Genomic DNA, 21,635 nt, shown 5'->3' with positions numbered 1-21,635 from the left:
TTTCACTTAACATAATGTCTTCAAAATCCATCCATTCATGTTGTAGGATGTATCAGAATTGTATTCCTTTTAAAAATTGAATAATATTACATTGTTTGTATATACCACGTTCTGTTTTGTAATCATTTATCTCTTGATGAACATATGGATTGTTTTCACCTTTTGGATGCTATGAATAATGCTGCTGTCATCACTGATGACGAATCAGTGATGTACGAATACCTGTTTCAATTGTTTTGCATATGTGCCCAAGATCTAATGCTGGATCAAATGGTGATTCTATGTTTGAATATTTTGAGATACCACTGTATGGTTTTCCACAATGGCTACATCATTTTATATTTCTACCAATAATGGACAAGGGTTTAATTTCTCTACATCTTCATCAATACTTGCTATTTTCTGTTTTATTGATAATAGCCATTCTAATGGGTATTTACTCAGCTTATTTTGTCTTAAGCCTGATGTAGTTAAAATAATATGAATATTTGATTTCCAGTCCGTAAGAGCTCAGATACAGCAAATTAGAAAGGACTTTTTAGTAGATGAGGCATTTTAATTGACAGGATGTGAGTGAACTTTTGGAAAATCCACATAGGGAACATTTTATTCTATGATCTTTCTAGATAGTAAAATGCTACTCAAAGTTATAGTAGTCTAGATCTCTTTTGTCCTGTATGATAATCACTAGCTGCATGTAGTTATTTAATTAAACATAAATGAAATTATAAATTCAGTCCCTCATTTACACAAGTCACATTTTAAGTGCTCAATAGTCATATGTAGCTAGTGGCTACCATATAGTGGCAGCTGTAGAATGTTTTGAAAGTTCTTTTGGACAGCACTGATCTAGATATTTGTTAGAGATATTATTGAAGGGTAACACAACAGTATTTCTGTTAAGTGTAGAATAAAAGGTCACAGAAAGTTAAGATTTCAAACTTGACTTACAATAATGGAAAATATAATAATTTTACATAGTGATAATGGGCTACTTTTCTTTTTTTTGGGGGGGGGCTACTTTTCTTGAGATTGGTAATCATCCATTTACTCAACACTCATTTAGTGCTGTTGGGCATAATTGTATTAGGAGCTCTGGCATATTTTTTTTTAATAGGAGATACCTCTCCCTCTCTCCTTATAGGTCTGTAGATATATATCTCCTACTTATAAAATATGTATTTCTTACATATATAGAAATATATACATAAATGTATAATACTCATATATATGTCTTCTACAAAAAAAAATCTGTAATATTTTCTGAAAAATAGTCCTATTTAAATTTCCCTAATTGTCACAATGTCTTTTATACCCTCCTCCCTCCTCCCCCCCCCCCCCCCCCAGTCAAGCCTCAGACATTGCAGTTGATAGCTGCGTCTTTTTTGTTTCCTTTCTACCAAAAAAAAAAAAAATTCTCGCTTTCAAACAGTTTCCTTTTCATGACATTGACTTCCTAAAGAAACTGCCAGTTGTCTTATGGAATGTCCCCTTCTGGATCTGTTTTTTTCCCGTTGCTTTTCTGGTATCATTTAACTTGTTTCACCAGCCACTGTATGTCCTGTGAACTAAAGTTGGTTCTGAAGGCTTGATTTAGGTTCAGGTTAAACAATTTTTGGTAAGAACACTTTGTAGCTGATGTTCTGAATTTGAGTTCATTTTTTTCATGATGGCTATATGAGCAATTTTATATAGTAACTCGTTTGTAAAATGCTTTTACATAGAATTTTCTCTAGTAATATTCTTAACACCCTGTGAAGTAGGTTGATACTACCTCACTGTGCTGAGCTTAGTTTTTATTAGCTCTTTACTTAGAAAGTTCTACAGTGCTACTCCTTATTAAAAGGGAATTACTTTGTCTCTACTGTCTTCAGAAATTGTTTTTTTTTTTTTTAACTTTTTTTTTTAACATTTATTTATTTTTGAGACAGAGAGAGACAGAGCATGAACAGGGGAGGGGCAGAGAGAGAGGGAGACACAGAATCTGAAACAGGCTCCAGGCTCTGAGCTGTCAGCACAGAGCCCAACGCGGGGCTCGAACTCACGGACCGTGAGATCATGACCTGAGCCGAAGTTGGACGCTTAACCAACCAAGCCACCCAGGCGCCCCCAGAAATTGGTTTTTAAAAAGAGATACTAATCTTTTCATCATAGAAATAAGTAAAAGTTATTCTGTCTAAATGTTATTTATAGTAATTGTACATGATTCTGTACAGGATAATGCCCCACCTTTGCTGTTAAATGATACTTTCTCCCCATTAAGAAATCAACTCAGGGCTGCCTGAGTAGCTCAGTTGGTTAAGTATCTGACTTCGGCTCAGGTCATGATCTCACTGTTTGTGAGTTCAAGCCCCACATAGGGCTCTGTGCTGATGTCTCAGAGCCTGGAACCTGCTTCGGTTTCTATGTCTCCCTTTCTCTCTGCCCCTCCCGTGCTCGCTCTCTCTCTCTCTCTCTCTCTCTCTCTCAAAAATAAACATTAAAAAAAAGAATCAACTCAAAGTATGCCATTAGGTGAATAAAGAATATAATAGTGGTGAACTTAAACATATGACTAACACTCAGAGCTTCTGAATGGCATGAATAATCAATCACTGTTAATATACTAAGTTTATAGTAATTCCAGCTGATAGCAAAGTAGCTTGATCTTTTAAATTATCCTGTGCTACTTTAAGTAAATGTATGGGTTTTTTAAAGAGTTTTGTCATATGTCTGGGGCACCTGGGTGGCTCAGTTTGTTGGGTGTCCAACTTCATTCAGCTCAGGTCATGATCTTGCAGTTCCTGAGTTAAAGCCCCATGTTGGGCTCTGTGCTGACATTTCAGAGACTGGAGCCTGCTTCAGATTCTGTGTCTCTCTCTGCTCCTCCCCTACTCACACCCTGTCTCTCAAAAATAAATAAACATTAAAAGAAATTAAAGAGTTTGTCATATGTCTGATTGATTCTAAAATGTACAGTATTTAATTTACTATTTACTTTTTTTTGTTTACTTTGGTGTGAAAAACCATGTGAGGGGTTTATATTGAGGAGATATTGATGGTACAAAGATAAAATATCAGTAATGACTCATGTCTTCCAAAATTTACCGTAACAGGGGAACCTGAATGGCTCAGTTGGTTAAGCATCCAACTCTTGATTTCGGCTCAGGTTGTGAGCTCACAGTTGTGAGATTGAGCCCCACATCGAGCTCAGGTTGGAGTGTGGAGCCTGCTTAGTATTCTTTCTGTCCCTTCCCTACTCGTGTGCACACGCTCGTGTGTATGGACTCTTTCTTCCTCTCAAATAAACTTTTAAGAAAAAAAAGACAAAATTCACAGTAATGATATTAGCTACTGTTGGTTAGGAGCCTATTATGTGCCATTGTGCGCTATATATGACACTCAGTCCTTATAACAATTCATAATTAAGTTATCAGAGGTTAAGTAACTTGCCTAAACAGGTAGCTGATTTGTGGTGGAATAGAGATTTGAACTCAGCATTGACTTTGAATTGTAAAGAGCCTGCAACTTTTACACTATGTCCTGCAAGTTCTGATGTGACCGTGACATAATAAAATGAGAAAATATGCACTTTTTTTGTTGTAAGTTTATCTATTTTGAGAGAGACAGTGCAAGCAGAGAAGGGCAGAGAGAGAGAGGGGGACAGAGGATCCAAAGTAGGCTCTGTGCTGACAGAAGAGAGCCTGATGCAGGGCTTGGTCTCAAAAGCCAAGAGATAATGATGTGAGCTGAAGTCAGATGCTTAACTGCTTAACTGACTGAGCCATCCAGGCGCTGCTCCCTGTTTAAGTGCATTGGAAGATTGGACTTATTTTACTTATCTGGAGTAAAAGTTTTGGTTTTGAGTTATATTGTTTTAGCAATGCATAGTTTAATTAGACAATCAAAATACTTCTGAATTTTTTTTTCCTTTCTTTACCCCTAGATATTCAAGAATTTTATGAAGTGACCTTACTGGATAATCCAAAATGTATAGATCGTTCAAAGCAGTCTGAACCAATACAGCCTGTGAATACTTGGGAAATTTCCAGCCTTCCAAGCACTACTGTGACTTCAGAAACACTGCCAAGCAGCCTTAGCCCTAGTGTAGAGGTAAGATAAAGAAAAATTTCTTGAAGCTGTTTTTCAGTAATCAATTTATTGGGGCTGCTAAGTTTTTCACTTTATTTATTTTGTTTTTTCATTTAATTAAAATGGATATTATGTGGAAGTATCATAGGATTACAAATATTTTTGAAGAGAAAAGCTCAGAATCTCTGGTGCCTTTTCTTAAAATGCTGTGAATGGTTTGAGGTCTGAAATACTTGCTTTAGACTATTAAAAGAATACTTTGTATGAGAGACCTCAGTAAAATCATACTTTGGAAAGATGGTTTTGCTCTGATATTTTTTTTTTTTTTTTCTTTTTGAGACATAGAATATAGTTTTGTAGTCCTGGGGAGTTTAGTTGCTACATTTACTCCAAATATTCTGTTTTATTTGGCTTAAAGATTATTAAAACTTACTAAAGACTAAGTAAAGATTAAAGACTAATCAGTAGGGACACCTGGGTGGCTCAGTCAGTTGAGCAGCCAACTCTTGATTTTGGCTCAGGTCACGATCTTATGGTTCATGAGTTCAAGCCACTGTCAGGCTCTGTGTTAACTGAGTGGGAACCTGCTTCAGATCTGTCTCCCTCTTTCTAGCCCTGTCCTGCTTGTGTGTGCTCTCTCCTCTCTCTCAAAAATAAATGTTAAAAAAAAAAAAAGACTAATCAGTAAATCTTAAGGTCAGCATTGGTTTCTGCATTTTTCTGTAGTTAAAACTGTCTATTAAAGTTTTAAAAACTAGTTTAGTAATATTCTTTTTTTTGTTATGATACACTATTGCTGGTGGAGTTAGAACAGAGATATGAAGCATTTTGTAATGAGCCTTCTATCTGAGAAACGGTCATTTGAAAGTGGTTGTCTGACTGAATTTGATTCTAGTCCCTTCTAGTTTGTATTAGAGAAGTATCTGGAAAATTGAATCAGCCTCTCTTTGGTTAGTAATATATCAGGGAAAAGTAGTGGTGGGCAGCAACAAGACAGCCCTTTGGTAATGAAGTAGACAGTTTCCAAGTTTTCCTTTTTATATTAAGTCACATAGAATTGTAAAATTTTAGAAGAGGGAGCACATCTGATCCCTCTTTTTTATTTTAAAGATTAGGAAACTGAGATCCAGAAGAAAATGAATGACTTGACCCAGCCTATTCAGCTAGTTTGGGCAAGTCTACCCTTGGATTTCAGACCTCTTAACATCCAATTCAGAGTTCTTTTTACTAATCCTGGCCTGAACTTAATGTGTTTCTCTCTGATTAGGGAGAGATTCTAGTGTTATCTGTGCATACTTTTTTTTTTTTTTTGTCACTTTCTCTCAGATCATTTCAGTTTCCATTCCTTTTTGTTGATGTGTCATTTGTACTTATGATCCATCCCAAATAGATTTTTTGAATATTTTTTTAAGGTTCGTTTATTTTTTGAGAGAGAGACGGAGACAGAGAGAGAAACCAAGCACGAGAGGGGGAGGGGCAGATAGAGAGGGAGACAGAGAATCTGAAGGAGGCTCCAGGCTCTGAGCTGTCAGCACAGAGCCAGACTCTGGGGTTGATCTCAAGAACTATGAGATCATGACTTGAGCCGAAGTCAGACACTTAACCGACTGAGCCATCCAGGCGCCCCGAGATTACTTAAAAATCTTAAAAAAAAAAAAAAAAAAATAGTACTGGAAAATTTCAACTTTTATGAAATGAGGCACTGCTACCTAGAAATGCTGTGTGCGGTGCTGGTGTTTCTGCATCTCTTGACAAGTATATTATGGACATGTTAACAGGAGAATAGAAGAGAAGAATAAGAACTTTCTGACTATATATGACAGATCTTATTGATTAGGAAGATGGATGAGAAGTGAATATGATTAAAAATGTTGCTTAGGGCTTGGCACATGGAAAATGCTCTACTGTGCTTGAAATTTATATCCATTCATGAATAGACTTACTAACGGGAATATGGAGGTGTGTTCATCACTCCTAGATTGTTTTAAAAAGGGGAAAATCTGTGTCAAATTTGAGTGAGCTAAGTTTGGTTAAAGGGAAGTACTCTTTTTGCAGAAGACAGAATACCCTGATGGATGTTAGTCTGAAAATGTAAATAGTTTTGAAACACACTGATGGATGGCAGTCATAAGGATTTTTTTTTTTTAAATGCCTGGGATATTTACAAATTTAATTTCTACTTTTTTTGAGAGTGCTATAAGAGAAGGAAAGTATATTCCCCTGTTCCGCATCTATTTATGCTTAATTTGGACAGAAAACTTGGCTAAGTGACCTTTGACATGATCTCTTGAGACTTTTTGAGGCATGTTTAGGACTGAAAAGAGACTTAGATCATTTAATTCACCTTACTTGTTTTGTAGTTGAAGAGAATCCACTGATCCAAATTAAAACAAATGTAGAGAAAGTTTTTATTTGACTATAACTTGAAACATAATATGAAAATTATGAAAATACTTTGTCTTGTACAAAATTTTGGTTATTATTGCACTTGTTCACTAATTCTTGGATTAAAAAGTAAGATTGTGCTTTTGTGACAAAATTGCATGCAACACAATCTTGTCTCTTTTACTTTATGTTCGCTTTTGTAGGATTATCATAAAGAGGGTTTGTTTGTTTTTTGCTTTTTTGCAAAAAGTATTTGAGATTGAGCAGTTTCCAGGGCATGCTTCTCTTACTCTCTTAAGGTGAAAATCTTTGTCTTGTAAAGACATTTTCTTTCATTTTTCTTTCTTGTCCTTTTTGTTGTTGTTACAGTTGGTAACTGCTCTAACTTGACAAATCCTCATTTGTCAGTTAATTTGTGCCCTTGTAACTTTGTTTCTTCTGATGTAGTAAAATGATAATACTGTTTATTTTTAAAGTGACATGATAGTATCCTATTGTCTTAGAACTTTTTTCTATTTGGTATGTATGTCCCCTACTTTGAACGTATACCTAGTGAGTTGTTTGGAATAATGTTTGCTTAATATTAATGATAGTTTCTGGGTGATGGGGATTTTTTTATTTTTAGTACTTTTCTCCATTACTTTTTAAAAATAGTGAGCATGTGTCATTTTTATGAAAACAAATCTGTTTTAAAATAAGAGTGAATTTTAGAGATGGTAAGGAAGAATATTTGAAAGGAAGCAGGATGCAAGAGTAGGAGCAATTGCCTGATTTAATGAGAAGTTCCAACAGAAAAGGATGCAGTATCCTGTTTTAGTCCTTTTGAGTTGCTGTAACAGAATACCACAGATTGGGTGGCTTATAAACAACACAAATTTATTTCTCACAGTTATGGAAGCTGGGAAGTTCAAGATCAAGTCACCAGTAGATTCAGTGTCTAGTGAAAGCTTACTTCCTGGTTCATAGTTTACCATCTTCTCACTGTGTCCTCACATTGAGGAAGGGGTGAGGGAGCTCACTGGAATCTCTTTTATAAGGACACTAATTCCATTCATAAAGGTTCCTTGCTCATGGCCTAATCACATCCCAAAGGCTCCACCTCCTAATACCGTCACATTGGAGTTGAGGATTTCAGTGTATGAATTTTGTGTGTGTGGGGGTGGGGGTGGTTGGGACACAAACATTCAGTCTATGGTAGTTCTGTTTTTGACAATACATTGGAAGCAGATCAAAGATTCAAAGGTTTAAAAAAAGAATGAAACCATAACATTTTAATGATTTTTGGTTATGAAGAACTTTCCTAAGCATGGCAACAAACAAAATCCAGAAAAAAGAAAAAGTTAAGAATGCTGACTTTGTAGAATTTCTTTGTGGACCTCACAAAGTTTGATTGTTTGAACTTTGGTTCTAGAACTTCTATATCTTGAAAGATGCATTAAACAATTGAGATGCTGAAAGGATATGCTGGGGGAAAACTTGCCACACTTATGAAAAAGGACTAATTTCCAACCTTCTCAACTCAAAAAACCTCTTAAAGATCAGTAAGAAAAACGTCAACATTCAATAGAAAAGTGACCAAAGGATGTGAATGGATTGTTTAGATAGAGAAAAAGAAATACAAGTGCCCCAATAAGCCTATAAAGAGATGCTCAACCTCACTTTGAAAACATGCATATCAAATTAATAAAGTGTTTTTTAACTAGTTTGATTGTCAAAGATTAATTAAATGTGAGGAAACAGAAACTCTTATACTGTGGGTAGGAGGTACAGTTGTGCAACCTTTCTGAAAGACAACAGTATTCATATTCTTTGGTTTAGCATATGTTATAGATGTACTCACACAAATTATTAATATATATATTAATATATATTCATTAATATATAATAAATTATTAATATATATATAATAACAATATATAATATATATGTTCATTGCAGTACTATTTGTAATATTAATAAAAATCAACAGGGAAACAATCTAAATGATTATCAGTAAGAAACTGGATAGGGGTGCCTGGCTGGCTCAGTCAGTAGAGCATCCAACTCTTAATCTCAGGGTCGTGATTTGAGCCCCACATTGGGTGTAGAGATTACTTTAAAAAGTAATTTAAAAAAAGAAAATTGAATAAACATGTAATGTTACAGCCACTTACTGCAATATAAAATAGCAGGCATGAAAATATAGCTTATATATCTATATGTTATTAAATGATTGCATATCAGGTATATAGTATGCATATCAGGAGGTATAGTATGACTGTAAAAAGAAAAAACGTAGAAGTTAGGTATATCTGGAAGAATACACACTTAGTCTGTTTTCAGTAATGTATTTGTTTTCAGTTATCCCTGCTATCTCCAAGCCCTGTTTCAGCCCTTCTGAGTTCATTTCAGAAAGAAATTAACTGAGTGGAGTAGGGAAGATAACTTTTTTTTACCTTCTCTTTGATCTTTTGATTTAATGCTTTAAAATAATCCATCTGCTTTAAGTAGAATTTTAGGAGATTGTAGAGTTATAAAATCAGTCTGCTAGGTTTAATCTGAAGTCCTCTAAGCATTGACTTAAATTACTGAAGTAGTGGGTAGTATTTGTACATAAAAGTGCACAAATCACAAATGTGTAGCTTGATGAATTACTGCATTGTCAGTACACTAGGTCAAGAAAAAGAAAATGGAATGACTGCTAATGGGGTTCCAGAATTACATAGCGATGATGGTTGTACAACTCTGAATATACTAAAAACCAGTAAATTGTACATTTTAAAATTTGGTGAATTTTCTGGTATGTACATTACATCTCTTGTTAAAAATATACCTGTACCCCAGAAATCTCCCTTGTACCTTTCCTAGTCCCTACCTATATCCTCTTCTTCAAAGGACCATCCTGATTTCTATCACCATAGATGAGTTTTGCATTTCTAAAACTATTTATTAACAGATTGTGTATGGTATATATTTTCTTGTGTCTAGCTTCTTTTTTCTTATATTTGATAATTTCATCCATAATTGGAAGTTTTTTCATTCTCTGTGCTGTGTAATATTCCATTGTATGATACACTACAGTATATTTATCCATTCTATTGATGGGTATTTGTATTGTTTCCAGTTTTGGGTCAGTGCTGCTTTGAACATTCTTTTACAGTCAGTTCTGTTATAGCACAACATATACATTCTTAACAATCACTACACTGTGCAAAGTTGTGCAATAAAAACCACAAGGCTTATGTAGAAAATGGAGTTGGGGACTCCAAGCTTAAAATTTGGTGGGTGACATATATAAAAAAAAAAAAGACAAGATCCTAATAAAAATGGTAGCACAGTTTCACACATGGTTAAGGAGTACATAAGTAGTACTATAATAAAGATGGCCTTTTATCTTGAAAATAAATCTTATTTGCTGTGGGAGTGTGTGTCAGGGTTGCAACCTGTGAGTTATTGTGCAGTGCTGACCCAGGGATTTACCTGAAATTGGATGAACAGTTGTTAACACAACAGGTATGGATGGGTATGAATCATAACATTTAGGAAAAGCTGAAGGCTGAAATGTGTGTATTTTGTGTATTTCTGTGTGGTTCATTTGATCTGGGTGCAATTTTCTGTTCTCACCTAGTGTTTCTCATGGACAAGATTGAGCACAAACAAACATGAAATTTGTGTTATGCTAATATTGTTCCCTAACACATCATTGCATTGGAACAAATTTGCATTTTCAAAATGTTATAGCAGAACTGTGTGTATATTTTTTGGTGTACCTGTGTATGCATTTCTGTTGTTTATATACCCAGTCGTGAAAATGATGTGCATATGTTTAGTTTTGGACATGATGACAACACTTTTGCAAAGTGATTATGCCTGTGTTTTGTAATTACCGCCAGTATGTGCAAGTTTCAGTCGCTTCACATTATTTGCCAACACTTGTTATTGTCAGTCTTTTTATTAATAATTTTAACCATTTTGGTAGGTGTGTAGTCATACTTCATATGGGTATTTGCATTTTCCCTATCATTAAGATTAACAAACACCTTTTCATATGTTTATTGTTCATTTTGCTATCTTTTGTGAATGGTCTACTTAAGTTTCTTGTCCTTTTTTTTTTTTTTTTTTTTTTGGATTGTCTTTCATCTTACTGATTTTAGGAGGTCTCTCTATCTAGATATGGTTCCTTTGTTGGATATATGAATAACATACATTTTTTCCCACTCTGGGGCATGCTTTTCCAAATGATATCTTTTCAGTATATCTTATGGTTAATGCTCTTTGTGCCTATTAAAATGGTTTTCAGCTCCAAAGTCATAAAGTCGTCCTACTTTATTATTTGTTAAAAACTTTTAATTTTGCTTTTCACATTTACATGTGTAATCCATACTGCAGTTTGCAAAATTTCACATGAATCAGCATTTTACTGTGTCTCCATGCTTGGCACTCCAGTCTAAACCACCCTCATTTTTTGCCTAGATTATTCTAATGGTCCCCTTAATCAACCTATCTGCATTCAAACTTGTCCCTTTTGAAGATTATTTTTATAAAATGCATATCATGTCATTATCCTTCATTGGCTTTTCATTTCTTTCATAATAAAGTGGGAGATCCCTAATGAGACTCAGAAGTTGTAAATTACTTGACCACTGCCTGTTTTCCACTCATTTTTTAGAAGTCTTTCATTCTTTGGCTACTGGTTCCTTGTAGCTCAGGGCCCCCATATAATAATTCCTCTGCGTAGGAAGTTGTCTCTTGCCATCTCCAGCTCACTTTTAGCCTTTTATCTTAAATGTCAGTTTTTTAGCAAATATTGATCACCTATTATATATCATGCCTTGAACAAGGAGCTTGAATAGAAGCAAAGTTCCCTGTCCTCATGGAGCTTACTTACATTCTAGTGGCAATGCAGGTAATAAGCAATAAATTAATCAATTATCTAGTATGTTAGAAGGTGATAAGTGATATGAGAAGAAAAAAAGAGAATAGAGTGAGGGTGTCAGGAATGTCCGATTCCTTTGCAGTTTCACAAAGTACATTGCAGGGTACTTTGCACTTTTTATTTTTAGTAGGGTATTTTATTGAAAATGTGATATTTGTACAAGTTGGAAGTTGATGCAGCTATTTAGAGGAACAACCAGTTCCTCTAAGTAGAGTGCAAAGACTCCAAGGCATAAGGCTGGAATTTACGAGAAATAGCAAGAGGACCAGTATGGCTGGAGCAGAGTGCAGGAAAGAGTGGTGAGAGATGAGGTCAAAGATAAGGCAAAGGCAGATCATGTAAAGCTTTTGCTGGGTCTGGAGCGAAGGAGTGATGTTATTTAACGTAACCTTTAAAAGTATCACTTCTGCTGTTTTGTTGAAAATAGTCTTTGGTAAGAGTAGAAGCAGGAGACCTGTTAAGAGTCTGTTTTGGTGATCCAGTTAAGGATGCATGTAGGCGTTAACCAAAGTGGTGATAATGGAGGTGCTAAGTGGATGAATTACGGATATTTTAAAATGTAGAGCACAGGGATTTGGGACAGATTGGAAATGGGTTGGGAGAGTAAGATGGAGATCACAATAAAAGAATTAAGGATGACTAAGAGGTCACTTCCTGAATAGAAGGCTTTCTTTACCTCTCAATTTATCAAGCCTCTATTATAACACTTTCTGCCTCTGCTTGATTATACTCATCACTGTTATAATTAAATGCTGAAATATATATTATTTTGTGTTATTTGGAGTCCTTGAGGTTAGGTACTGTCTTATTTACTAAATGTAGTACTTGCATGTGGTAGCTGTTCAGTAAATATTTTTCAAATGAAGTGAGAATTGTGGTTCTTTCCATATTGTAATTAAGTAGTAGGCTAAAGGTGATTATATATTTTTCTGACTGTTTATCATAGAAATCTTCCATGTCTAGTAAAATCAAGGGAATAGTACAACACCCATTATAATACAGCAAATATCCAAATATCCATAGGGTCAACAATTACTAACATTTTGTCATATTTGCTTTTTCTATGTATGTATATTTTTGGGAAATTATCTGAAAATCAGTTGCAGACATCCAGCTCTTAAACTATGAAAACTTTGGCACACATCTCCTATGACCAAGAATAGCCAAACATCCTCCTGTGTAAACAACCCTAGTACTGTTATCACACCTAACAAAATTAATAATAATAATTTTATTTTCTCTCGAATTCACTTTTACAGCCGTCTCCAAATATATTAGCTCTGCCCTGCCTTTGTAAGAGGAACAAAGTTTCATTTCTAGTTGAAAGGGAAAAGTATCTTTTACAGAAGAATACCAGCTAATAAATACAAATGGAATGATAAAATGGGGGTGTGGTGAATCAATATTTTGAAACCTCTGATGAAATGAGTGATTCAGGGAAGGATCATTAATGGGTCAGTCAGGTAAAAATTCACTCAAGTTGCTGAAGTACCCACCTACAGATACTTAAGATCTGGAGGTTGATCTGGAAGATCTGGAGGTTGCCACCTTTAAGTTATCATCACAAGTGCAACAACCTGATATGATACTATGTGCTTCCTGGTGCGATGCAGTATGAATTTCAATATATCATTATGAAGTCTGTTTATCAAAAATGAGTATAATCAATGTTTACATCTAACTTCCTGTTACAGAAATACAGGACTTCATGGGAGGACTTAAGCAACATCAGGAAACAAATTAAACAAGTATAGAATATGTGGTATTCTGTAAGGCAACTGGCATGATCGCTTCAAAAAGTTAATGTCATTTAAAGAGGAAAGAAAAAGATGGGCAGGGTAAAGCTTGTATTTTGTTTTAATGCTAGTAGTTAAAGTTTGTGCAGTATTTCCTTTCAAAATTGGGTAGTAAGTTTTTCCCTTTTTTGTTACTCTATTTTTTTAAAAAAAATTATCACTAATTTAGTGACTGAGAGTTTACTTATGCAGTGTTTACAGGCCATTTCAGTTATTCTTTGGATACTCACATTGTGCCAGGGATTGGGATGATGATCCCTTGAAGAGATCTGGATCCCTCTGTGTCCTTTTGACATGCTGCATTGGTTTTTGAGCACGTCCTTGTTCTCTAGCACAGTTTTTCCAAGTTCATTTTGAACTTTCACTGCCTTAGAACTAGAATCAGCCAGCAATAATGGCTTCTCTTTCTCTGTTCCATGTGATTGCCTTTTCTTTGAGGCATTATCTTTGAGAGGTAAGAGAATATAGAGGCAGGTGACAGTCTACCAACTTTAGCCTTTTGTCCCAGAACTGGTAAAATAAAATTTGAGAAACATCACTGGTTTAACGACACATTATGGTATTAATATTTTAAAACTATATGATGTATTCTTTCTTCCTGTCTTAAAAAACTCACACATACTCCATAAGAATGGATAATACTTACAACATTATTTTCAAACTGCACAGTTTTAAAGGACACACTCACATACATGATAGATAATGTTTTGAGATGCCATAAGAGCATGGATTCTTGTTATAGTCTCCTGATGTATATGAGATAAGCTAGGGTTTGGTCTTTTGTATTTGGAGCTAATACTCACTTGAGAATTCAGCAAACTATATATAGTTCAGGGATGTTTTGACTGCCCAAACTTACATTATTACCATGTAGAAAACCAGATTAGAACTCAGTAGTTCAGCTTCAAGGCACATGTTTCTGTATTTAATAACTTTCTTGGTACTTGGACTTGTTGCCTAGATAAGTGAAAGTATCACAGTGAAGGAAATAAAATAAGGAAAGAAGGAACTAATTAGAGATAGAAACATAACAAGGAAGTTTGTTACAAAAAATTTGCAGAACTATTTGACATAAGAAAATGAAATCCCTCCCTGCACAGGAGCTTCTGAAAATGGTTTGGTATAATCTACCATGTTTTTCTTTGCATATTTCTGGTACTGATTTGTAAAATAGTCATATTATACTAATATACTGTTTTTAGCTTGTGTTTTTACAGCTTTGTGTTTCAGCATGTCTTAATGTTTTCGCTATCTTTCCGTATTAGCCATATTTGCCGCGGTCTTATTGATTGCTGCCTGGTATTCCTGTATAGATATGTCTTTTTTGATAGGGACAGTAGATCTAAAGTAGGCCCTGCGCTGAACACAAACCCTGAGGTCATGACCTGAGCCGAAGTCAGCCGGATTAACCGACTGAGCCACCCAGGCACCCCCAAACTCAGTACATTTTTGATCTTTGGTGCCACCTAGCCTATAATTCTGTATCCCTGAAGCAGACCTCTGCTTCAATTCATACTATGGACTTTGGAAGACAGCTGACAAAATTTTATAACTTTATGAACTATTAAAATTTTGAATCCCTGCCTGTGAAGTAATAATCAGATGTATTGATGGTCAGTGTCTTTTCCTGTTTCCTTTATCATTGAACTCAAGGTTCTTATCCTTCTTGATGCTCTATTTTTCTAGCAGACAGCTCTATCTCAGAGACAATACATCACAGAGTTGCTACTCTGAACTCTAATTCACTCTTCCCATCACCAAATTTACAGTGTTGTCTCATTCCAATTTTTAAGGGGTATGTTATAAAAATAACAAATATACAACTTTTGAAATAATGCACAACCCCTATGCAAAACTCCTGTAATTAAAAAATGTCATCAAGTCCAAAATTCATAGGTATACTGAGTGAATTATACATGAGATGTCTGCAGGTGATTTTGATGACCGCTCTGCTGTTATTTTACATTCACTATTACATAATCTTTTATATTTTTATGTTTATAGCTTAGGGCAGTCCTATTCCAGCATTTAAACGATAGTTGTTAGTACTAAAACTGAAGGACGTACTCCCAAATCAGTAACTTTGTAATGGAAGTGAAATGTAAAGAAACCATGTAAGAAGTGAAACAGCTGTCATATTATGCCAAGATGTTAATCTAGAAGAAAACTTATTAAAGCTTAGGTATGCCACAGTGGTTATAGATTTATATGCTGCAGGAAGGCCTCCCAGTATGTCTTAGATTTACGAGTTTTGATTATATAATGTTTTCAGTAGCTAATTTAGGTAATTTTGATTGTTCTGTATCTGTGTTGGCATCCATTACTATCTTCAGTATTAGAACAATGATATCCCTTCATGTGCTCTTAGCCCCCCCCACGCCCTTTGGATTGTCAGAGTGATACATGCTTGTAAAAATTCCTAACTTTATAAAAGTATGTTTTCAATTATGTGAAAGTCACCTCAGAGAATTAATACTAACAGTTTCTATTATGCCCTTGATCCTTTAATGACTGCTTCTGTTGTGCTCTTGATCTTTTTTCTTTGGAATCTCATTCTCTTTCTCCTCATTTGATATCTATAACCTCTTTCTCTTCCTTGAACCTTGGTACCTTTCTTTATCCTATAAATATATTCAAAGATTCCACTAAAAGAAAAGCAGAAAAAAGTGATTCTTCGTAGGATCTGATAGTATACCTTCTCTTCATAGCTAAGCTTCTTGAAAAAGTAGTTTACCTTTTTTCTTTCTTCACTTCTCATTCTTTTTTAAAAATGTTTATTTGTGTGTGTGTGTGTGTGTGTGTGTGTGTGTGAGAGAGAGAGAGAGAGAGAGGGAGAGACAGGGAGAGAAAGTGGGGGAGGGGCAGAGAGAGGGAGACACAGAATCCGATGTAGGCTTCAGGCTCTGAGCTGTCATCACAGAGCTTGACACGGGCTAAGTTAGACGCTTAACTGACTGAGCCACCCAGGTGCCCCCTTCACTTCTCATTCTTAATCCACTGTAACCTGACTTCTGACACTCCTTTTTCCACAGTAACTGCTCTCTTTCATTTTCAGTTATTTACCTTAAAGAAAAATCTCTGATTACCAAAATAATTCAGGCATATCTTAAAACATACATATACAGAAAAATGCACGTTATTTAAATTCAGTCTTTTTTTTTTTAACATTCTTTCTCTGAGATAATCTCTTTTAACCATTTGATATATATTTGTTCAGCTAATCCTATATGTTAATCTATTACTTAGCTCATACATATATATTGAAAATGAGAAATATATATATATATTCTGTAATTTCACTTTCTGATTCTGTATGTTGAGATCTGTTACACTGCATTGTATAATGGAGAGCAAATTACTTAACCTCATATGGTACTTGTAAGTATGAAATGGGATAATGTACATAAAACTTAGATCAGAGTCTGATACACATGTTAAGTGTTTAGTAAATGGTAGGTTTTAAAAATAAAGAATTTTTATATTAAAATGTTACATGCTCATTAGTAATTTATCAATGTAGCAAAGGATAAAGAACCTTTTTTTTTTTTTTTTTTTTCAAGTCCTATCTGTGTGTGTTACATTTTGGACCGCAACTTTTCATCCATTAAAATTTTGTCATGAATTTTGTTACTGAATTGTAACAATTCAGTCCTATCTTCAGGCTTCAGTTGTAATTCTAGTTCTCTTGCTGTTTCTATCACATTACTTTCTCTATTGAAGTCTTGAACCCTCAAAATCATCCATGAAGGTTGGAATAAACTTCCTCTAAACTCCTCTTAATGTTCATATTTTGAACTCTTCCCATGAAGAATGTTTTTCTCGTGCCACAAATGTTCTTAATGGCATCTAAAATGGTGAATCCTTTCCAGAAAGTTTTCAGTTTACTTTGCTCAGATCCATCAGAGGAGCACTATCAATGGCAGCCATAGCCTTACAAAATACATTTCTTAATAAGACATGAAAACCGAAATTACTATTTGATTCATAGACTACAGAATGGATGTTGTGTTAGCAGGTATGAAAACGCCATTAGTATCATTGTGCATTTCCATCAGAGAGAGCTGTTGGGTGACCAGGTGCTTTGTCAGTGAGCAGTAAGGAGTCTTTTTTTCTGAGCAGTAGGTCTCAACAGTGGTCTTAAAATATGCAGTAAACCATGATGTTAAAAGATATGCTGTCATCCAGGTTTTATTATTTCACTTACAGAGCACAGAGTAGATTTAGCATAATTCTGAAAGGTCCTAGATTTTCAGGGCCTTTCAGAATTATGGCAAATGAACATTAGCTTCAACTTCAAGTTATCAGATGCGTTAGCCCTGAACAAGAGAATCACCCTGTCCTTTGAAGCTTTGAATCCAGGCATTGACTTCTCCTCTCTAGCTATGAAAAGTCTTAGATGGCATCTTCTTGCAGTAGAAGGCTGTGTCATTTACATTGAACATCTGTTGTTTTGTATAGCCACCTTCATGAATTATGTTACCTAGATCTGGATAACTTGCTGCAGCTTCTGCAGCATACTTGCTGCATATCCATACTTGCTGCTTCACCTTGCACTTATATTATGCAGACAGTTTTTTTCCTTAAACCTCATGAACCAACCTCTGCTAGCTTTAAACTTCTCTTCTGCAGCTTACTCACCTCTCTCAGCCTTCACAGAATTGAAGAGAGTTAGGGCTTTAATCTGGATTAGGTTTTGGATTAAGGGAATGTTGTATCTAATTTGCTTTTCTGTCCAGACCACTAAAACTTTCTCCATATCAGCAATAAGGCTGTTTTGCTCTCTTCTCATTCATGCATTCATTAGAGTAGCACTTTTCATTTCCTTCAAGAACTTTTCCTTTGCATTCACAACTTGGCTGTTTGGCACAGGAGGTCTAGCTTTCAGCCTGTCTCGCTTTCAGTATGCCTTCCTCACTAAGCTTAGTCATTTCTAGCTTTGATTTAAAGGAGAGATGTATGATTCTTCCTTTCACTTGAACACTTAGAGGTCATTATTGGGTTATCAATGAGCTTAATTTCAGTATTGTTGTGTCTCAGGGAATAGGGAGGCCCAAGAGGAGGGAGAAAGGTGGAGGAGGGGAACAGCTGGTCAGTGGAACAGTCAGAACACACACAACATTGATTCACTTTGCTGTCTTATATGGGTACAGTTTGTGGTGCCCCTAAACAATTACAGTAGTACCAAAGTAGCACCAAAGATCACTGATCACAGTTCACCGTAACAAATATAATAATAAAGTTTAAAATATTGCTAGAATTACCAAAATGTGACACAGAGATATGAAGTGAGCAAATGCTAGTGGGAAAATGGCACCAATAGACTTACTTGATGCAGAGTTGCTACAAACCTTCAGTTTGGAAAAACAAAACACACACACAGTCTCTGTGGAGCACAATAAAACAAAGTGCAATAAAATGAGGTGTGCCAATACTTTTCTGACTACTTGACCCAGCCCTATATATTAGGAGTTTTTCCATTGTTCTTGGCCCTGTGAGAGTTCTGGGAATTGTTCTACTTGCTTCTTTCCAGGGTTCTTTCCCCACGTTTCCTTGTATGTATGACTGATCAGAAATAATCTGAAGAGGAGGATTATCCAGATCTGTGAAGCTCTCTCTATGGAGCTCTCTTCTCCCTGGTACTCTTACCTGTGAATTTTAGACACCCTGGATTTCCTGAGTTCTCATCTTTCTCCTTACCTTAGATTGTTGGGCTTTCTTTATTTATCCAACTCCCTCTGCTGCAGCCTGGAAACCTTTTCCAGGCAGTAGCTGGGTCATTTATGGGACTCACTTCATTTGTTTTTCTTCTCACAAGGATCACTGTTTTTGCTCAGTCTTTGTTCAATATCTAAAAATCATTTTTTTCTTGTTTGTCTAGTTCTCTAGTTTTAAGGCAGGAGAGTTCTGTCCTGGTTGGAAACCATTGCATATATATAGAAAGCTGTTGGTATTCTAAAATATTATTAATTATCTTGTGTGCCTGAATATTGAGGTGTGTCCATCCCAAAAGGCTCATATTTGAGACCTTCTAAAGTTACTCCTATTACAGGGTAATTTCTAAATTATTTTTCACACAAATGACTGTTTAAGAACACATTGGCTTGAAATGCCTTTAGTGCAAGTTTGGGTGTTTATAGAAGATGCAGCGAGTGTAGAATTAAACACAGATTAAATAATCATGGTTGAATATGACCTTAAAAATTGTCAAGTGTTGGATATTATATACCAGTTCTTTTTGAAAGATTAAAAAGTATACTTGGGACACCTGGGTGGCTCAGTTGGTTAGGCATCCAACTCTTGATTTCGGCTCAGGTCATGACCCCAGGATCGTGGGATCAAGCCCCATATCAGATTTCATGCTGAGTGTGGAGACTGCTTGAGATTCATTCTCTCCCTCTCCCTCTCCCTCTCCCTCTCCCTCTCCCTCTCCCTCTCCCTCTCCCTCTCCCTCTCCCTCTCCCTCTCCCTCTCCCTCTCCCTCTCCCTCTCCCTCTCCCTCTTTTTCTCTCTCCCTGTGCCTCTCCCCTGCTCATGCTCTCTTTCTAAAGAATGACATAAAAAAATAAAAGGTACACTGATGAGTATTAGTAAGTGGTTATATAATAAAGATTATAATGGGTACTTACAGAACAAATGGAAGAAATTGTCTATTATGTGAATTAGTACTAATAGTGATTTGAGATAAAATATCAGGTGACATTTAATACACGAACTGAAAAAATGCAGCATCTAGGGGCACCTGGGTAGCTCAGTCAATTGAGCATCTCTTTTTTTTTTTTTAAGTTTGTTTATTTATTTATTTTGAGAGCGAGAGAGCACGCAGGAGGGGCAGAGAGAAGGAGAGAGAGAGAGAGAGAGAGAGAGAGAGAGAGAGAGAGAGAGAGAATCCCAAGCAGGCTCCACACCGTCAGCACAGAAACCAGTGTGGGGCTTGAACTCACTAACTGTGAGATCATGACCTGAGCCAAAACTGGGTAGGCTTAACCTGCTGAGCCACCCAGGCACCCCAAGCTGAGTCTTGATTTCAGCTCTGGTCAGGGGATTCCAGGGTCAGGGGATTGAGCCCTGCATTGGGCTCCACACTAAGCGTGGAGCCTGCTTAAGACTCTCTCTCTCCCTCTGCCCCTCTCCCCTCTTCTCTCTCTCTCTCTCTAAAATAAAACAACCAACCAAAAAAGTGCAGCATCTAAACAACTTAGAAGTGAAATTGATATTTGAGGTCAGAATAATTAGGTGATTCAACAAATATTATAATGATGACCCTAACATTTAAGGTGAATATGAAGACTTTGACTGTAATTGTTTTCTTAGTGTGTGAGTGGAATAAAATATTTTCAACATATTATTTTAATAATATGTGTTGTTAAATGTATGTATTAATTGAGTCAATTTAAAATGGGTATTTGGTTATTTATATTCTTATAAGCTTAGGGGCACCTGGGTGGCTTAGTCAGTTAAGTGCCCAACTTTGGCTTAGGTCATGATCTCACGGTTCGTGAGTTTAAGCCCCATATTAGGTTCTGTGCTCATAGCTCAGAGTGTGGAGCCTGCTTCAGATTCTGTGTCCTCCTCCCTCTCTCTCTCTGCTCCTCCCCTGCTCGTGCTCTGTCTCTCTCTGTCTCATAATAATAAATAAAATGTTAAAAAAATTTATATTCTTGGGGCGCCCGGGTGGCTCAGTCAGTTAAGTGTCTGACTTCGGCTCAGGTCATGATAATTATGGTCTGTGAGTTCGAGCCCTGTGTTGGGCTCTGTGCTGACAGCTCAGAGCCTGAAGCCTGCTTCGGATTCTGTGTCTCCCTCTCTCTCTGGCCCTCCCCATTCATGCTCTGTCTCTCTCTGTATCAAAAATAAATAAACATTAAAAAAAATTTATATTCTTATAAGCTTATATTCGATCCGGCAAAACTGTTTTAAATAGTTTTTACTGGGAAAATGGGGTATTTTCAGGGTCATTTCAGAACTCTTTAATTTTGTAATCTATAATTTAGATATCAGAAAGGCTGTTCATTAATTCAGCAAATATGTATTGAGCCCCTTTTACATTCTGGTCACCAGGTGCTAGGGATAAAGTGGTAAATACATGAGAAATTCTTGAGTCGTGCCTCAGTGGAGCTTAGAATCCAATGAATTCAGAAATTGAAGCATAGGAATTTTATAAGTAGAAGGATTTAGAAACCACTGAAATTTTTTGTTTTATAAAAGGGGAAATTGAGACCCCCCCCCCCCACTCCCTTCAAAAAGAAAATGACTATTTGGGGCGCCTGGGTGGCGCAGTCGGTTAAGCGTCCGACTTCAGCCAGGTCACGATCTCGCGGTCCGTGAGTTCGAGCCCCGCGTCAGGCTCTGGGCTGATGGCTCGGAGCCTGGAGCCTGTTTCCGATTCTGTGTCTCCCTCTCTCTGACCCTCCCCCGTTCATGCTCTGTCTCTCTCTGTCCCAAAAATAAATAAAAAAAAAAAAAAAAAA

At 36.1% G+C, this 21,635-nt stretch overlaps 1 protein-coding gene across 8 annotated transcripts in view; it reads left to right on the top strand.

Annotated features, from left to right (window-relative positions):
• Nucleotides 1-21,635, top strand: part of DLG1 (discs large MAGUK scaffold protein 1) — a 272,972-nt gene that overhangs the window by 16,106 nt on the left and 235,231 nt on the right. For all 8 annotated transcript variants that reach the window (XM_042955806.1, XM_042955805.1, XM_042955810.1 and 5 more), the window contains exon 4: nt 3,926-4,092. In XM_042955806.1, coding sequence (XP_042811740.1) covers nt 3,926-4,092 — 167 coding nt within the window. The remainder of the gene's footprint in view (nt 1-3,925; nt 4,093-21,635) is intronic.

This window comes from Panthera leo, chromosome C2 (genome assembly GCF_018350215.1).
Source record: "Panthera leo isolate Ple1 chromosome C2, P.leo_Ple1_pat1.1, whole genome shotgun sequence".
Lineage (NCBI taxonomy): Eukaryota > Metazoa > Chordata > Mammalia > Carnivora > Felidae > Panthera > Panthera leo.
Note: the sequence above shows the minus strand (reverse complement) of the source record. Positions and strands in the feature narration are given on the sequence as shown.